The sequence below is a fragment of the Crocodylus porosus genome, unplaced genomic scaffold (genome assembly GCF_001723895.1).
Source record: "Crocodylus porosus isolate Cpor-Errol unplaced genomic scaffold, CroPor_comp1, whole genome shotgun sequence".
Lineage (NCBI taxonomy): Eukaryota > Metazoa > Chordata > Crocodylia > Crocodylidae > Crocodylus > Crocodylus porosus.
Window position 1 is genome coordinate 15,441,639 of NW_017728928.1, and position 19,537 is coordinate 15,461,175.

The 19,537-nt window shown below is 42.6% G+C and overlaps 1 protein-coding gene and 1 long non-coding RNA gene across 2 annotated transcripts in view; both read right to left on the bottom strand.

Moving 5' to 3' along the window:
* Nucleotides 1-2,482, bottom strand: part of LOC109315131 — a 4,710-nt gene extending 2,228 nt beyond the window's left edge. The window contains exons 1-2 of the long non-coding RNA XR_002102435.1: nt 1,906-2,482; nt 1,344-1,443 (exon numbers count right to left, since the gene is read on the bottom strand). This is a non-coding gene — a long non-coding RNA (uncharacterized LOC109315131). The remainder of the gene's footprint in view (nt 1-1,343; nt 1,444-1,905) is intronic.
* Nucleotides 2,483-2,605: 123 nt separating this feature from the next.
* CD7 (CD7 molecule) lies at nt 2,606-15,595 on the bottom strand. The gene is made up of 3 exons (XM_019542820.1): nt 15,484-15,595; nt 5,675-6,019; nt 2,606-2,973 (listed from the first exon to the last, which is right to left on the bottom strand). The coding sequence occupies exons 1-3, from the start codon at nt 15,554-15,556 to the stop codon at nt 2,606-2,608; spliced, it is 786 nt and encodes a 261-aa protein (XP_019398365.1). The 5' UTR covers nt 15,557-15,595.
* Between the last annotated feature and the right edge of the window lie 3,942 nt (nt 15,596-19,537).

The following is a 19,537-nucleotide window of genomic DNA, read 5'->3' on the forward strand; positions in this document are numbered from 1 at the left end:
CGGTGCTCTTTCCTGCCAAGGCAGGGGGTCGGACTAGATGATCTACCTAGGTCCCTTCCGACTCTAGCTACTATGAAACTATGACACTCAGAAGTGCTGAGCATCCCCAGCTACAAGCAGAAGGGAGCCTGGGGGAGCCCTAAACACCTCTGAAGTGTACCCTGCTCTAAAACTGAAACGTAGCATTGAGGGGAAAAGTGCCCTCCCCCTTTAAAAACCAAGTCCAAGAGCACTTTCTTCAGTAAAATGCAAAATAAAAGCCTGACTCCATTGGTTTTTACCCTCTCCCTTCCTAAAGACTGGAAAGCTCAAACCTCAGGCAAGTCCCAGATCTTGAGTCTGCCCTTATCTGCTTATCTCCTTACACCTCACTTACATCCTAAAACTTCCTGCAGCACCCCTCTAACTGCATCACTAATCAAAGAATCCTAGCCTTCCTGCTAGTACCTGAAGCAAGACCAGTAACATAGGTTATAGGGGCAACTTCATTTCTGTGGAACTTTGACCAACTTACATGGAATGGCATCAAGTATGAATCTAGCACTTGAATATATGTTTCCATGTCAGAAAGGTTTTGAATAATATTGCCATGCAAATTCTCTCCTGTTGAATGTTTAGCCCCTCTTACCTGCTCTAGATATTTTGTTGCAAATGCTGAATTTCATGCATACATGCAGCCATTTATATATCTATGGTTTTATAAAGCTGGACATAGCCATGTCAGTTGGAAATTAACTAGAAGGCAGGATTGGGGGGGGGGGGTGTTGCAACCTTGCTTGAGCTGAAGCACCTGATAAAGTGAGCTCAACTCATGAAAGCTTGTGCTATAGATTGAGCGATCTACAGCGACACTTACACCTGCACCTATATACATACACTTTGGGTAGCTGAGGCTGCAAGTCTACCCTGCCTTCTTTATAAAGATACCCAAGACCTTAGTAAGCCTGTACCTCCCAATGACCACAACAGGATCTCTCACACTCTCTCACTTCCTATGTTTGAGGCATGTGTGTGCTGCTAATCCAAAGAGCAAGACTATGTATATATTGTGGAAGTGGAATATGCACTTCAGGAATTAATACCACCAGCCCCAGTACACACTTATTTGCACAGATGCACCAATTTCTCTAAACCTTCTATAAACAAAATAGTTCTGAAATCGTGGATTATAAGATTGATCAAGATAAGAAAAATAGCATAGGAAAAAAATGGGTTTTTTTGAGAATAGAAGTCAGTTCCAGTGCAATATGACTTGCAGTGCTGAAAAGCAAGGAGTCCTTAATGAGACATGGAACAGGAACTGTTGATGTGTGCATACTTCCAGCTGTCAGGAACCTACTTACAATTATCATAAAGGTTGTCTGTGGTTGTCACTCGGTATGTACGGCTGGAGGCCATATCTTCATAAACTGCGTTTGGTTCTTTTTGGAAGTATTTCTTGATCTACAAAACAAAGCAGGCAGGCATTCAGGATTTTTTTTAATATTCATTAGGGACTCAAGTCCTTAGGGAACTTTTGACTTTAACTCCTTGCTTGTGCAGTGCATCCAAGACATTCTGTGACACTAATTGCATACGCTGTCTGACATCAATGGGTGCAGGGAATTTCCTGTTAAGGAGTTGTTTAAAGAGCCTCAGGCAAACTTTTGACAGTATTTTTTTGGCACAAAAATGTGTGGGACAGTCCCTGCCCCAAAAATTTTACAGTGTAACAACAGACATGACATCAGAGGGGAAGTCAACAAAAAGAGTGATGGGAAATGAGCTTAGGAAGATAAGGATATCTTGTTTTTATGACTTCATATTTTTTTAAAGTCCATATAAAATATTTGGCTTTGCTAGCAGGGATTATTCTTATTTGCCAAATCTAAAGTATATCAAGAATTTGAGTAGAGGCATACTTACATTGACACGTGGCAAGATACAGCCAACTAGGGAAATTAAGGTCAACCCCAAGGAGACAAGGACATAGGGCAACCAGGAAGCCAGCATACAACCAGCACTCTTCATTTGCGTGTGTGACGCACCTGAGGAGTCAATATGACAACTTCATTGTGAGAAACATTTTGCATAGCTCTTCTGACCCAGGAAACTAAAAGGTCAAAGGTATTTAGTCTGAGCAGAGTTACCATTGCCATTCCCTTGGCTCTACTGCAATCATACCCAACTGGTTACTAATGAAGCTATTTGTGTGATTTTCTCTCTTAAAGGGAAAAAGATGTAGGCATCATTCTTACGATGCTGATTGCCCAGTACAATCATGATCAGGGATCAGTGCTCTGTATGAAGCAATAAGCAATAATTTTAATATAAAATGGAGAACAAGTGTTTAGATGAAGAGACAGAACTCCTGCTGAAAATACCGATTCTTTTCTCAAGAAGGGCAGACTGTTCAGACACATTAGATCTACACTTTAAAGATCTACCACACCCTCAGTTTTTTGTCCACTTTGGATTTAAAAGACTTTCCAACACTTAGGTAGTGTTGGAGAGATGTTGTAGACATGATGGTCTTGTCTAAGAGTACTCCAACCCTGCAGTTGCTCCAGTAGAAGACATCACCCACAAAAACCCTTGCCCTTTCCAACATATATTTATTTTTTAGTTAAAGAGGAGAAAGCACAGTACCTGTAACCACCACGATGGTACTTGTTTCTTTCGCAATATAGGGACTGGGAGTAAGCACAGCACTAACACATACATATACATCTGTATCATTTGGCTGTAGCCCTTGCAGAGTTATTGTCCTGTTGTTTGGTGGACCCGAGTACTCAATGCGATTGGTGAATGCCGAAGAGATGGCTGCAGCTCCATTATTTGGAATATGAATCACTGTCTTGGGATCTACATATTGTCTCATCAAGTAGACCTCTACATCCTTCCCCTTAGTTTCTGTCGCACACATTATATTGATGGAGTCTCCTTCCTGGCCACTGATAGGGGCTTCCAACTTTTCAGTAATTTTATTTTGATCTAAAACCGAGAAATTCAAAGACAATTACCTTGATGTAGTTTAGCTAGAAGTAGAGTGACACCCCCCCAACCATACAAATGACAACTACAAATTTCTAAACATTTACAGCGTCCATGAAACACTGAAGCCAGTAGAGATTCTCTGCAAGGCTTCTGGAATTTAAACAGACTTGCAGGGCTGTCTCAGCTCAGCAGCGAGGCCTCTTCAGTGTCCCTCCCCAAAACCTAACTTAGGAAGGATGGGCCTGTGACTTAGTCATTTTTGGCTTCAACACCTCTCCCTGGGCTTTCAGTTATATTACAGCCTTAGAGCTTTTCTATACAGAAGTACTTTAGAAAATTAAAACAAATTATGTAAAGCTATGAAGCTAATGTGCTTAGGTTAAGGCATATTAGACTCCTCTCTGAATATTTCCATTCACCAGTAAACTAGTCTCAGTTCTGCCTTGGAAAATTAAGCTACTGTGAACTGAGGCAAACGTATGTCTGAATGAGATAACCAGTGCATTCACGTAATGCAATAATATTAACAAGGATATGGAAAAGAGACCCAAAAAAGAGATACAGAATTAATTTAGAATATTTAGATACACTCTAGAGTACAGCCAGTTTATCTGAATACATCAAGTTGGCAGGGGCTGATGAAATACACCCTAAAGTACCTGAGATACAGCTAGCTGAAAATCTCTGAACCATTAGTGATTAGCTTGGAGAACTGATGAAAGACCGTGTAGGTCCCAGAAGAAAGAAGACACACATAGTACCTGTTTTTTAAAATGTGGAAACAGTGGAGCATGGACAGTCAACATAACTTTGATTCCCAGAAACATATTAAAACAAATTGTTAAATAATCAATTGATAAGCACTTGTGGGAAAACAACACGATAAAAAACAGCCAGAATTAAGTAACAAAGTCCAAAATATATCAAACCAAAATAATGTCCTTTGACAGGGTAACTAACCTAATGGATTAGAAAGAAGCTGTAGATATAATATACCTTGACTCTCACAAAGACTTTTGACACTGTGCCACATCACACTCTCATTCATAAATTAGAGAAATACTGTCTGGATTACCATGCAGATGCACAACTCCTTGGACAACAAAAAAAATCTCTATAGGAGTATCATCAGCGTTTGCTCTCAAGGTTCTTCCATGTGCCCAGTCCTAGTCAGTACTTTCATTGATGATGGATATGATAGACTAGAGAGTACCTTTATTAAATCAGTGCATGACACCAGGGCTAGGTACAGACATTCAAAAAGCCCAAAGCAGAATCAATCTAAGTTATGCAGTTTCCTGTAAGTGGCATAGTTTACATCGGTAGCAAACAGAACACACATTTGCCCTTCGGTCTGAGAGGCAGGGGGAAAAAGTAAACCAGGTTCGGCCATTTTTAAATCAGTCTACGTGTGCCGAACTTCTGTTCTGTTACAGGTATAGACTGATTTCCAATCACTTATACTAGTAAACGTGAAATGTCTGTACCTGGCCCAAGGTAACAGCAGTTTCAAACATTTTGGAGGACTAGAGCAAAATCTAAAATGATGCTGAAAAACTGGAGAAATAGTCTGAAATCAGCAAGATGTAATTTCATAAACAGGCATTTAAATACTACTACTAGGTGTGAGAATGGAGAATAAAGAATGACTGGTGAGGCAGCCATTTAGAAAGGGGCTTGGAGGTTATAAGTCAACAAGATGAAGCTGTTGGGAAAAAAAAAAAAATCTCTTGCTAGGACGTATCAACAAGCGTTGTATGTTAGCTACCGACAGTAGTTATTCTGGTCTATGTGGTATTGAAGACGAGAGAATTGTATCGTTTTGTACATTGCCCATTAAGAAAGCTGTAGACAAGATAGAGAGCTTACAGACAAGCAGCAAAACTTACGAAAGGTTTAGAAAACCTGACTTATATAAGGAAAGACTGAAGGGCTTGCCTTGATGTCGTTTAGCAAAGAAAAGACTAAATGGCAATATGGCAACAGTTTTCTAATGTGTTAATAGCTGTTATGAGAAGGATGCCATGCTTTGTTTCTGACAAATCTGTGTTGGCTGCCTTTTATTATCAGTCTGTAGTTGACTTTCTGGAACTAATTTCTGGTATCAACCAACGATGGTTGGAACCAGGGACAGTATGATAGGGGATGGATCATTCTAGACGTACACTGTTCACGTTCTCCCTCTATAGCATCTATTATTGGCCACTGTTGCAACAGGATCCTGGGCTAGATGAATAATTGATCTCACCCATTATGTCACTTTTTAGATTTGATTATCTATGGAAGTTGTATTGTACTTCTACTGTTTTTGACAAATACTGTGTTGAAAACTTTCAGAATAAACAAGCTGCTGGTATTTTAACCACAATTTCATCTATATCTCCAGAGGGAACCTGTAGTTAAAAGCTTCCAAGTAGGATGCTCTTTTATGAGTGTATGCAGGAACACTCCTTTCAAGAGGTGCTTACATACAAAACACAACACCACCAGAGAAAGTAATAAAGACTAAATGGCGGGGGAGGGGAATGGAGTTATCCCTTTTTAAATTTCCCCCATGATCATTCCAAGTACCAACAAAACCCCCCGATAATTTAACCATCTGCCAGACTCTCCATTTTGTGCCTATTTTCAAGTTAATTAATTTGTATTTAACTTCAGTTCTTTGTTTCTCATTGAGAATAGAAAAAAAGCAGAGTACCTGTAACTATTACTAAGGTGCCTGTTCCCTTCGCAGCTGGGAGGTCAGCACCATGCATGACACCAAGGCAGTAGTATAAACCTGAATCACTTTGCCGTAGCTGCTGCAGGGTTATTGTCAAGTTTTTTGCTGGTCCTGAGGCCTCAATACGACCATTAAAGTTGGGAAAGGGTCGATTTCCATCCTTTGAAACATAAGTCACTTTCTCGTCTGCTGCACGACCTCTCATCAAGTAAACCCCTTCTTCTTTAGCCTCAGTTTTTAACAAGCAAGTCATCTTGATGGAAGCTCCTTCAGGGACACGGATAAAGGGTGGTGACTGTTCAATAATTGTCTTCTTTGCCTCTAAAAAACAGGAAATTCAATTAAATTTATATCCCTGAAGACTTTTTTGTCTTCAGTGCCCTTTCAAAGTTGGAATGGCACTTCCCATCCATATAAACCAACAAGCACCATACTCCTAAAAGCTCATAGCCTGCATGAAGTTCTGCAGCTATACAGATGATCTGGGAGGCTTCAGAAATTTAGACAGAATTGCAGCTCTGTCTAGGTTCAGCCAGGAGATCTCTTCAGCATAACCCCCACCCTGTATCCCTCCCCTTCCTGCCTCCCCCACCATTTACCAATTTACAATTGGGACAGTGTGACTGACTTAAAACCATCTTGGTTATCCCCAGCCTCCATATCTCCATGGTTGCCAGCACTGTGTTATGACCCTACAGCCTGTCTATACAATGATATACTGCAAAGCCAATATAAATGAACTAAAGTTATGGGGCCAATTTAAGGCAGGTTTACCCCCAGAGATGGATGTTTTCATTCACAGCCAAAGTGGCCTTCCTTCATGAAGTATGAGAGCACCTGTATGGGGATTTAATAGGCTTTAACTTCACAACTTTAGTCAAGTCATATTAATTGTTCTTAGAAAAGGATCTCCTGTAAATCTCAGATCACTCCCTAATTTGCCCTATAACCTTCCTTTAGTTCACTCCTCATCTCTGTGCCTCAGTTTTTCTACTACAGTCCTATAAATATTTAATAAATAATAACCCATTTTGCACATTTTCACACTGGCTTTATCTTCTTTGGGGACTGACTGCAGGTCTGTGAACTGTTTTGTCTGACTGGGGACTTTCTTCAATGAATTTCAGCAAAGAATGCAGGATGGTATTCACTTCCTCCATCTCAATGCAGTAATGAGGAGATACATAATTTAGAAATGAAACTGTTAAGCAAAAAATTAAAAGGCTCTATGGCAGCATCAAAAGTAGGAGGAAAACCAAGAAAAGCCCAGTTCTATTATTTAGTAGAGAAGGAAAACAAATAATCAATGAAAGAAAGAAGGCTGAAGTATTAAATCCATTTTTTTGATTCAGACTTTAAAAATGAGGTTAATTGTGACTAGGCCTGTGTGAGTCGGCAGCAATCTGCTCTGGCTTCAGATCAGTCCACTTCAGATGGCAGCGACCCAGTCCAGAGCGCCGGACCAGGTTTCCGCCTCCATCCGGCCAAAGAGGCTCCGAAGCTTCAGAGTCGCCACAGAGATCCAGCCATAGGGTATAATGGGGAATCAATGAAATATCTATAACTTTGTTGGGTTTTGTCCAATTTGGATGAAATTTTCAGGGATGGTAGACTCTGCAAAGAGCATAAAGCCTGCCACATTTCAAGAAGATTGGTGCAGGGGTTTGGGGGAACTACTCCTCAAGCTGTGGTCAAGCAAAACTCGTGCCATGGGTGACACTGCGTGTGCTAAGGCGCAGCGGGTGACAGCTGCAGGGATGGTGGCCCCTGCTGTGGCCATGAAGCCTGCCAGCTGTGGAGGAGATCGGTACATGGGGGTTCTAGGGCCCTGCACCCCTAGCTGCTGACAGGCAAAACTCATGACATAGGTGACACTGTGTGTTAAGACACAACGGGCTGAAAGCTGCAGGCTTGCTAGCCCCTGCTGTGGCCATGACACCTGCCAGCTGGCAAGGAGATCAGTGCAGGGCTTCTGGGTTCTGGGCCCCTGCACCTCTGGCTGCTGAGGGACACAACTTGTGACGTGGGTGCTTGTGGGACTGACAGTCTCTGTCTTGGGGCAGTTGATTGTCTGTATTGATTCTTTCCACTCCTTAGCCTCATTTTGTAGGTGCTAATTGATGGCAATGAACTGGCTACCTTAGCTAGGTCCTGTGTATTGAGCTGGTCCCTGAGTGAATCATGACTGACTGGTAACTGGTAACACGGTAGCTTAGCAGCCAGGCCTGCAGTAGTGTCTCCCACGCCCCAAGACCGAGACAGTCAGTCCCACAAGCACCCATGTCACGAGTTGTGTCTGTCAGCAGCTAGGGGTGCAGGGCCCCAGAACCCCCCTGCACTGATCTCCTCAACAGCTGGCAGGCTTCATGGCCGCAGCAGGGGCCACCATCCCTGCAGCACCTTAAACACAAACAGGGTCACCCATGGCACAAGTTTTGCTTGTCTGCAGCTTGAGGTCCAGTTCCCCACAAACCCCTGCACCAATCTGCTTGAAACTTGGCAGGCTTTGTGGCCTCAGCATAGGCTACCACCCCAACAGTTTTGACCCCCTCATGTTGTAACACGTAGACATGACAGGAGTTTCACTTTCAAGAATTTGGGGTACAGTTCCCCCAAAACCCCTACACTGATCTTCTTGAAACTTGGAAGACTTCATGCTCTCTGCAGAGTCTACCATCCCTAAACATTTCATCCAAGTTGGACAAAAAACAGAAAAGTTACAGATATTGTATTTTCTCCCCCATTATACCCTACAGCCATATCTCCGAACCAATTCAGGAAGCCTAACGAAGCCAGCGCTTCGACCCAGATATGCTGCTTGAGACCCCAAAGCATCCCAAGCTTTTCCATATCGAACCTCTGTCCAAAGCCTCGCACAGCCCTAATTGTGACCATATACATAACACAATTATTTTCATCAAGGGAAGAATGCTGCAGGCCAGAAGAGAGAAACAACAGATTACAGAGTGTTTAGATAATTTGCTGAGATCAAGTTGGCACTTAAGGAAAAACTAAGTTAAACAGGATGCATCTACACATGCTTCTGATTGGATAGTGGTTACTGCGCAGTCCTGGCAGTGCACGGGTCATTTCTGGATGGCTGCTCCAAGTCAGTTTTGGATGGGAGGTATCTGTGAAACACTTGTTTTAGGTATTGTGTGAAGTAGTGTTCATTGCTTATGAGTTACATTCTTCTCTCTCTGCCAGTATTAAATGCTTGCCATATTGCCTTAGGATGTGATTTTTTCTGATAGTGTTTTCTTTCAGATAAGTTGAAAAATCCAGACAGTCTGAATATTTATAGTATCTAGCCATCCCATGGTACTTTTCTGAAAGCAGGATGTTAAATCCAAGCCATAGCAATGGGAGAGAATAGACTCTTCCTAACAGAATTTCCTTGGAAGCCTTAATGGGACGTGGTCATTTCTCCACGTCAGAAATGTCTTCATCACAGAACTACTGTGCCAGGCAGCAGTGAACCTAACCATGCCTTGCTGCTGTGCTCCCACTGGAAGCAGGGTGGCTGCCTTCCCACAGCACTGCCAGCAAGCTAATCAAAAGCTTAGATTTATACAATCAAGAGTCATCTGGACCAACCACCTATGCAGGAATTCAGGAATGCTACTCCTAAGTCCGCCCTGCCCGATGCTTATTCAGCCTTCTCTTGAAAGCATCCAGTGAAGAAGATTCCACAACTGCCCTGGGCAAACTACTATAGGTTCTTGCATACAACACATACCTTTCCACCCAAAACCAGCTGATGAGAATTGAGGTGCATATAATAAGTGAGAAATAAAGTAAAAGCAGATTCTGTCACATATCATAGAAGGCTGGAAAAGAACAACGTTAGGATCAGTCTTTTAAAAGTGGAAAATGGAGGAGACAGGAAATAATAGCCTGAGGAGCCAAGTCATTCTGCTGCTGGGGCTCCCAGGGAAACTTGGTGGCAGCAGAGCTGTGACAGCATTGCCACCACTCCTCCAACACCGTATTTTGGGATGTGGGGAGTCCTCAGAGCAGATGACATAGCCCTGTATGTGATCTCTTCAGATATGTGAATAGTATTGTCTGGAGAGAAATACTTAACTCAATCATTACCATTTTGCCCAATCCCGGCCTTATTAAAAAAATACAAAAATACATTCTTATCAAATAGTGGAGGTCATACAAACAGTAAAATGATAAAACTGAACACACTTTAACATTAGCTACAAATCATACATTATTAAATATCTGTATGACACTCCATGAACAAACCAACATTCCTGCTTTTGGGATAGGTTCATGTCTCTGACACAGATTCATTTTTAAGTATCCTTGGTTTATGGTTATTGATTATATACATCCACCTTGCAGTAATTTTATCTAGCACATTTTTCCAGTTTGCATACGAGAAGGTCAACGCAAGGAAGTGGTCAGTAAGGCTAACTGCACCTTGTTGTGCATCTACAGATGCATCACAAGCAGGTCCAGGGAGATGATTGCTCTTCTCTGTGCAGCATTGGTCAGGCCGCAGCTGGAGTACTGCATCCAGTTCTGGGCACCGTACTTCAAGAGGCATGTGGCTAGCATTGAGAGGGTCCAGAGGAACATGGTCAAGGGGCAGTGGGGCAGGCCCCAAGAAGAGAGGCTAAGGGGCCTGAACCTTCAGCCTCCACAAGACAAGGCTGAGGGGGGGATCTAGTGGCCATTTACAAACTCACCAGGGGGACCAGCAGGAATTGGGGGAGGCTCTTGTTCTCCCAGGCACCACCCAGGGTTACTAGGCTTAACAGCCACAAATTGTTAGAGAGAGGGTTCAGGCTGGACTACAGGAGACATTGCTTTACAGTTAGGGCTGCCAGGCTCTGGAATGGGCTCCCAAGGGAGGTGGTGCTCTCTCCTACCTTGGGTGTCTTCAAGAAGAGGCTGGACATATATTTGGCTGGGGTGATATGACCCTGACACCTGTTCCTTCCCAGGGCAGCAGGTCAGACCTGATGACCTGTTTAGGTCCCTTCCAACCCTAAGCACAATGATAAGGTCACACTGCACTTTATCAAAACCTTATTAGATCCAGTACACTGTGTCCACTCAATTCCTTTCATCCCTTTGATATGATCTCCCACAACATTCTCGCAAGCAAGCTAAGGAAGTATGGGTTAGATGAATGGACTGTAAGGTGAATTGAGAGCTGGCTGGAACATCAGGCTCAGAGGGTAGTAATAAATGGTTCCATGTCTAACCAGCAGACAGTATCAAGTGGAGTGCCCCAGGGTCAGTCCTGGGGCCAGTTTTGTTCAATATCTTCATCAACAACCTGGAAGATGGCATAGATTGCACCCTCAGGAAGTTTGTGGATGATACCAAGCTGGGAGGAGGAGGAGTAGATACGCTCAAGGGTAGGGCTAGGATTCAGAGAGACCCAGACAAATTGGAAGATTGGACCAAAAGAAATGTCACAAGGTTCAATAAGGACAAGTGCAAAGTCCTGCACTTAAAGTGGAACAATCCCACGCTGAGAGCTGATTGACCAAGCAGCAGCTCTTCAGACAATTATCTGGGGACTACAAACAGAATATGTGCCAACAGTGTGCCCTTGTTGCCAAGAATGCTAGTGGTAGAGTAAGCTGCATGAGAAGAAGCATTGCCAACAGATCAAAGGAAATGATTATTTCCCTCTGTTCAGCACTGGTGAAGCCATAACTGGAGTACCGTGTCCAGTTTTGGGACCCCCGTTAGAGAAAGGATGTAGCCAAATTGGAAAGAAACCAGTGGAGGGCAATAAAAATGGTTAGAAGGCTGAGGAATATGTTGTATGTGGAGAGGCTATTGGGCTTATTTAGTCTGGAGAAGAGAAGACTGAGTGGGGATTTAATAGCAGCCTTCATCTAGCTGAAGGGGGGTTCCAAAGAGGATGGAGCCAGACTGTTCTCAGGGGTGGCAGATGACGGAAAAAGGAGCAATGGTCTGAAGTTGCAGCAAAGGAAGTTTAGGTTAGATATTAAGGAAAACACTCTCATGAGAAGAGTAGTCAAACAGTGCAAGAGGCTACCCAGAGAGGTAGTGGAATCTCCACCCTTACAAGTTTTTAGGACCTGGTAGACAAAGTCCTGGCTGGGATGATCTAGTTGGGGATGGTCCTGCTTTCAGCAGGGGGTTTGACTAGGTGACTCCTGACGTCCTTTCCAACCTTAACTTTCTATGATTCATTCACCCAACTAGATGATTTGTCTAAGGAGGTGATCCAGTTGCTTTGGCATGATTTGTTCTTAACAAATTTATGCGGGATGCTTGTGATCTCCTCCAGACATTCACAGATCATAGTCTTTATAAGTTACTCCAGTAACTTCCTGGGTGTTGAAGTCAGCCTAAGTGGCCTGTAATTCTCTGCCTTCCTTTTTTCTGTTTTAAAGATAGGATTTATGCTGGCTTATTTGACCACTGCTATCTGGCACAGTCAGTTTATGGTGTCGATATGTACCTATTTATTCTAAAGGGGAGTAATATTCCTGTGTGCTGCTAAACAGCTGCCTTACTCCACATCACAGTTTGATGCATTTCGAGATGGGTGACACAATACCTAAACCAGACTCTGACCTACAGAGGCATTTCCAAATCTGGCTTTTCCCAATGTGGAGCTTGGGAAAATTCATCTGCCCATTCTCTATAGATATTAGGAAGCTGCAGAGAGCTGGGTCAAAGGGAGGAGGAAAAGAAGAAAACGCTTTTCATTTTTTGCACCATTCAGAAGCCACATTATGGCAAGCTCAGTTTATGGCAATCAGTTGCAAATGAGGCATTTCAGGCTTCCTAGAGCTTCTGGAACCAAGATAAACAAAACAAATCCAAACTACTGAATTTGGCTAAGATGTGATCCCTGAACTCAGATTGAAACTCAAGGAATGAGAGTGTGGAACAAACTAGGAGGGAGATGTGCAAACATCAATATAGCAAAACCTACCAACAAACCACTTTTAAATTAAACCCTTGTAATTTCGCACAGCTCATCTTAATAATCCTATGTGATGATTCATTCCAGAACCAGACAAATGTCTGCAGCAAACAGGTTCTCTAGAGACCTTGCAATCTCTTCTTCTAAAGAGAGAAAATGTACTTTAAAAGGTTTCTTTGACATTTGGCTTTTGTCTTGGCTTATTCACCCTCATGTGCATACATTACAGCTGTTCTATCCATTTACATACGTAAAAGAATGTAAGATGGATTTAAAAATGTGAATATGGTATTGTTTTCCAAAAGTGTTTGTGCTGAATGAGACTTCAAGGGAGCTATTAGGGCTGTGTGAAATTTCACCACTGTTTCATTTCAACACTGTTTTGAGCTTGAAACAGCAAAATCAACACAGTCTCAAAATGAAACAAGGCCAGTCAAAACATTTCGAAAGTTTCCCCTGCCTGCACCAGCCTGGGTATCCAGCAGCTTGAAGCCTGGTGGAGGCGGATAGGGTACGGTTCATGGGCTGTGCTTTGCCTCCCACTGGCTCAGCTCCCAGGGTGGTGGCAGCAGCAGCCTCTTGCCCACACCCCTGGGAGGGGTGCAGGCCCCGATCTGCCTACGATCAGGAGAGGCTGCTCCTCCTCCAATTTTGCACTTCCTATTATAGCCTGGGCAAAACATTGAAACTTCAGTGATCGATACTTCAAAAAAACTGTTGTTTCGACGAGACGGAAGGGAACGGTACTTTTGAAACAAAACACTGATCCATTGAACTGCCAAAACACCAGGCGGCATAGGTATTGGAGTAGCTTTTCTAACCAAAGACGACAGAATGGCTGGGGAATCCAACAGTAATGCAGGAAAAGCAGGACATGTGTGTGTATATATGTGTATGTGTGCCCCTGGTGTAAATATGTAAGATCCAGTGAATTTGAAGTCAATGAAGGTTTCACTATCAACCTGTTCCGCGTGGAGAACAAACCAGACCTCAAGACCAGACTTCACAGGGCAGGGGGAGGCAACATTTTTGGGCAGAGCGCCAAAAGCACACACAAACTTGACTTGTAAAACGTTAGTGTGCTAGGGGCAGACAGTGGGGGAGTTGCAAGAGCCTGATCCTTGTTGTGGCAGTGCAGCCCCAGCCCCTTCCCCACCATCCACGTCAAGCAAAACGTTGCTGCATGTCATGCTCTGGCACCTGTGCCGGAGGTTGTCTACCCCTGTTATAGAAGATTGTTCTGCAAATTCAGGCTAGTGAAGTCTCTCTCCTCATCTTGGGAAGTGACCTACAGAGGAAAGATTTTGATTCATAGTTTCTCCTGTTTACCCAAACCCTTTATTTTATGTGCCTAGCAGGGAAAACAGAATTGTTTAAAAAACCCATAGTTTATCCATGTGTGTAAGACAGAAACTGATGTTCCCTTACCTCCGAGAAACTAAACTACATACCAGCTCACCAGTCCTTCCCACCACCAGCCTATTAGTTATTATCAACCATTTTATGGCTTTTCCTTGAAGGTGGGTAAAGAAAGAGTGAAGAAAGAGAAATTTCATGACAGCAAGTGCTGACTTTTGGTCACACTGATTCAGAGGACTAAAATACTGTGTAATCCTTAGCATTTGGGCCTTTAGCAGATATTCTGCAGGTCCCCACAATATCAGAAATGTTAATACAATTCATTATTCACCTGAAAAATTGTGCCTGCAGATGTATTATTTCTTACCTGTTCATTGCTAGTCTCTGTCCATTCTGGAAGTAGACACAAGGCTATGTGATGTAGCTGATCAATCCAAGTAAGAAAGAAACAATAAAGTGGCAAAATGACTGGTCTGCAACTGGTAAACAGTCTGAAAATAATTTGTCCGAACTGTTTTGAGAGCTCTTAAGAATTATATTTATATATTGGCACCAGTTACTGAATAACTTTGTTAAGAAAAGCAACTATATTTGTGCCAAATATTATTTATAACAAATCATCCAACTGACTGTATTACAATTTATCATTCAGGCATTTTGGTCTGTAGAGAGCTGCCTTTATTGTCATGTGTAATTCAGGAAGACAAAGCAGGAAGATTATGGAAAATAAACATTATCTTCCTAGGAATCATAACCAAGAACCTTTTTATGTTTCAAATTCTTATAGATGATCACTTCAAATATGATCACTTTTCCCCTGGCTATGACTCAGGTTGGTGCAATAAATAAAATGACAACCTGTTAATAGCTATAACAGAGTGACATTAATATCAAGCTCTGATTTGTCTTCACTAATATGTTCCCAATTGTGTTGCGCTTTTAACTGATGATCAAAATTAGTATCATTTACTGAACTGATTATCAACTATTTTTTATATTTTTATCCTATAGTATCAGCCAATCCCGACCTAAAGTAAGCAATCTTTACATTATTTGTCCAAGCTACTTGATGAATAATTATTTTGTAGAAATCTGTTAGTCCCAGGACAATTTTTAAATTATTCTCTAGATTACACCATTGCTGGCTATGTTCTGCAGTTTTTACTGCATAAACAAGTTAAGTTACTAGGAAAAGGCTGACACTTCTTTTGCTATTAAATAGTATTTGGGTGGAAAAAGCATACCAAGTTAAACTTATCCTTACTGTATAATTCTTCTACTTATTCTTATTGTTCATTTTTTTTCTTCCTCCATCTTAAAAATCCTTTTCCTGAAGTTAAAAAAAAAGACACACAAATTCACTGCAACAACTAAATTATGCCTGCTTATATTTATGGTGGATTTGACCCGTTTCATTTCAAGACACAAAAGAAAAACAACACAGAAGCACAGAGAACCAAGTGAGATGGAATAGTGAATATCAAGTACATACCATTCTGAACTGGGAAACATAAGAGAAGTAGAAACGAGAGACATAAAAATGAAACAATTGACGTCCGGACCATTTTCCCAGATCAGCCTAGTTCTTGATCTTCGTTACGTCAATAACGCAGACAGATTGTGAAAATGAAGAAGAAGGGGAGTTACACCTAAAGAGGCATGCACATCATTGTCCTAACGTCACTCCTCACACCCACAGTTTCCTACCATGCTTCTGTTGAAGAACCTGCACCTTCATCTTCAAATTACATTTCACACAACTGTCAATGAGAAAAATGCTCATTTACACAAACACCACATGAGAAGATTCTGTGGTTACACTTACTAGTAAAAAAATTTCTGGTTCTGTATATGAAAATACCAACCTCCCCCAAGAAAAAGCTCCCATTTGAGCTTGGATGAGAGAACATCCCATTCTGGGTTACCTTGGATGGCCAGCAAAATTGCAATGGGCCTCAGCTATGGAAGCCAGTTCTTGGCTTTCCAGGTGTGGCAACAGGTCTTAGAAACCCTACAAAGTTGCGTGATTGAACTCTGACCCCGTTACATCTTGCCACCCATGCATACATTTTCAAGAGCAGGTTAGACAGACACTTGACTGGGCTAGTCTAGTTGGTGGTTGTTCCTGCTGTGAGCAGGGGACTGGACTAGATGGCCTTGTGAGGTCCTTTCCAGTCCTACTTTCCTATGAATCTATGGCCCACAACTAAAGGGCATATAGCAAAATCTCATAGTTAGCCAAAATTCCCTTACAAAGAGACTTTAAAATGAGGACTGCTTCCCTGGTTCGGTTCTGGGTCTCTAACAACCGTTTTAGCCTAGAGAGGAGAATCTAAGCTCTCTCCCCCCTAGAGAAAAGAAAAAAAATCTCTTCACTAAAAACAGCTATAAACTTAGGAAAAAGAACTGGAACAAGATAGCACCCCTGTGCCATTTTGGGGCAACTTAGAAGTTGGACTATTTTTCTCCAAATTTCCCTTCTTTACCTAGAATAATTCAACTCCATAGACAGTGGCAATATTGTGGGTGGTTTTATTAGGTTGGGTACCAGGAACATCATGTCCAAGCATTGAAACAGAGGGTCGAGAGAGGACAACAGCTAGGATTTTTTTCTTCTTCCACATACCCCTTTTGTCTCTCTTCTGAGAAGTACAGTTCTTTCTAAATTTCCCGAGAGAGTAATACTAGAGCATCCCCTACTGGGAAATGTTGGTAAGATTTCTCTTACTACACTTGTTTGAGATGAATCTAAACACAGATTTCATAACCCGCTCACATTATTAACATGTTTTTAAAATCATTTTAATGTATAGGTACAATAGCAGGGAAGTTAAAGTATATGGCTACAGGTCCAGAGGCGTGAGTCCTTTCCTGAACTCATGCAAATGCTGCCCTAATTAACCCAGTGCAAAGGGAGAAGTGTAGTGCAGGGAGGAAACTCTGAAAACTGAAATCAATACTCACCACAGGTGCAAGGGAAAGCCCTGCTGGGCTAGGGAGTGTCCGACACCGGTTCTGCAGTCAGCATTCCCTCTGGATTGATGGCAGAAGCTCTGAGCCAGCTACTTCCAGCCCTGGAGAGGCAGCCAGGGAGAGACCTCTGTGTCCCAGGGAGGGAGATGCAGGGGCTCTCCCATCCGCGGTGACCCACAGCAACATGCAGGAAACTAGAGTGTGACGATTGGCGGGAGTGGTCAGAGGACCACTGTAAAAAACATGGGAGCACAGCTCCAAGGAGCCAGATTTCTCCAACCCAACAGGGGCTTAAGCAGCAGGGACTAAAGCAGGAGATGACACCAACAAACTGTTATGCTGGCTAGGTAACAAGGAGCCTGGATCTTTAAAGCAAAAAGCAGGGCTCTCAACTGCATAGGCAGAAGGTCAGAACTGTGTGCGAGCCTGCTAAATTGATTGCTGCAGTTTGAGGTTAAGAAATGTTAATAGGATGGGGGATCCTGATTGTAGAAATCCAGTTTGTTCCCAGTGAGGCAGGCAAGATTGGTTGAAGTTGATTCAAGAACAGGGATGGTTTTCCCCTGCAGGAGTTTCCCTGTAATTGAGGGCATCAGCTTTTCCCTATGAAGTTCCCTATGCCCAGGCTCACCACAGGGTTAGCGGGGCTTATTTATGGAACTATGAATTCATTTTAGGTGACTGACTTAATGAACTGATTAAGGTTGATTGAGTTATGTACTTTGGATGAATGATGAGTTGATCTGAATCTATTAAGCTGTGGATCCTTTGTGAATGAATTTGGGTGGAGTTTGTCTCCTGAGTGCAAGCCAGTAGATGGGAACAGAGTTTAATGTCTTCATATTTGTTTGCATAATCTAGTGAGGGACAACTACACGGGCCTTCATGCCAATAACATGCAAGAAAGTGACTCTTCACAGCTTCACATACAATTGTGCGACATGAAGACCCAGACATATAACATCCAGGATGCAGTAAAGGTGGGGTGGAAGGAGAGGTGAAGCTCCATGAAGGAGTCCTCCAAGGGACAGGCTAGGACCCCATTAGCTGACATAATCAGCTCCCACCACTTGAAAGTTAAAGGCATGGCAGGTGAGGGCATAACACTGGAGATTGATGATAGTGTTGACTTCACAATGAAAACGTACTCTGGTAGGACATCAGGCAGGAGAGGGCCAAGGCCATGTTGTGCATACCCCCCAACACCCAGCTATAAATGGATATCTGGTCATTTGGGGAGGCAAGAACAACCGAATAACATCCTAGGCACATCATTCCCTTGTCTGTCGTTGGCTACAGATGGCCTTATCAACATTAACCATCTGGAGCCACAAGGTTTGAGAGGACCTTAAACTTTCATATCCTCAGACTACAAATTTCTCTTCCTCTTAAAATAATTCTTAATTTGCTTCACAACCAAGTTGTTTATCTCTGGCTTAAGAAGGTATTCTCTTTCATATGTAGGCATTGTCTTTAGGTGGCTTGATTTTGAAGCACTGATTCATTTTTCTTATATTTTCTTGTTCCAGTGAACCTATCCCACTAAATTCAGCAGGAGTTTTCCCATTAGCTTCAGTGAAAGCCAGATTAAGCCCATAGTCAAACATTGCTTGTTTTGGTCTAGGTATCTCTTTTCTCAGAACTGAAGGTGCTGGGAACAATATGGTACAGGCCTGCTGATTAGGTAAGAAAGCTCTTTGCCCATAATGTGTAGGTGACTGAAGGGACTGAGCCTAGGGGCCATATAAGCCTGGCTCATGATTTGAGAAGTCAGTCTGACCCAGGTCATAGCAGGGAGAGAGGTTCCCTGAAGGAAGTCCTCAGGTTCCCAACTGGGGCCCCTGCCAGAAGTTATACATACTACACAATTAACTAGTTAACTGCACAATAAAATTAGACCAGCCACATGTGCAAAGTGAGACTGGCCACAAGTGGAAAGTAATTATCACTCAATTAGTGAATTAATTGTGAAACACATTTAGACCAGTAATGTGTGCAAAGTAATTATCACATGATAAAAATGCCTATCCAGCTGTAAAAAGAGCCAGCCAGCTATAAAGTTAGTGCCTGAAAAGGTGTAACAACTCTATAGCTGGTTTCTATCCAGTTTTAATTCGCAGGTGTAGCTGGGCTCTGTGGAAATCAAACTGCAGACAGTAAGGCAACTCTGAGGGGCTGAAGTTGGGGAGCCAACAAGCATGGGAGAATCTGCTTGTGTTGTGCGTGTTCCCCGGTTGGGGGGTGGTCACTTCATCTCGAATTGCTGAAGCTTGATTTCTTTGGGTAAATCTGATATCTTTTGTTTAACTAACTAAACAGTTGGAAAACAAAAATATCTTAACAAGCTTTTGCGTTTAAAAACCCTTCATCAGGTTGAGGAAGTTTAGCGCGTGTTCTTCCTGGACAGAATGAAGAATAAAGACGCTAAAGGCTGGTATGCGTACAAGGAAGCCGGTCAGTAAAGATGTAAATTGAGGAGTCAGTGGGTGAGGGACAGGCTGGGGTGGGGATGGGGAAGGGAGATGTAGCAGCCAAGGTAAAAGTGGAGAGGTACCTGGGGAGTCAGATGTCTG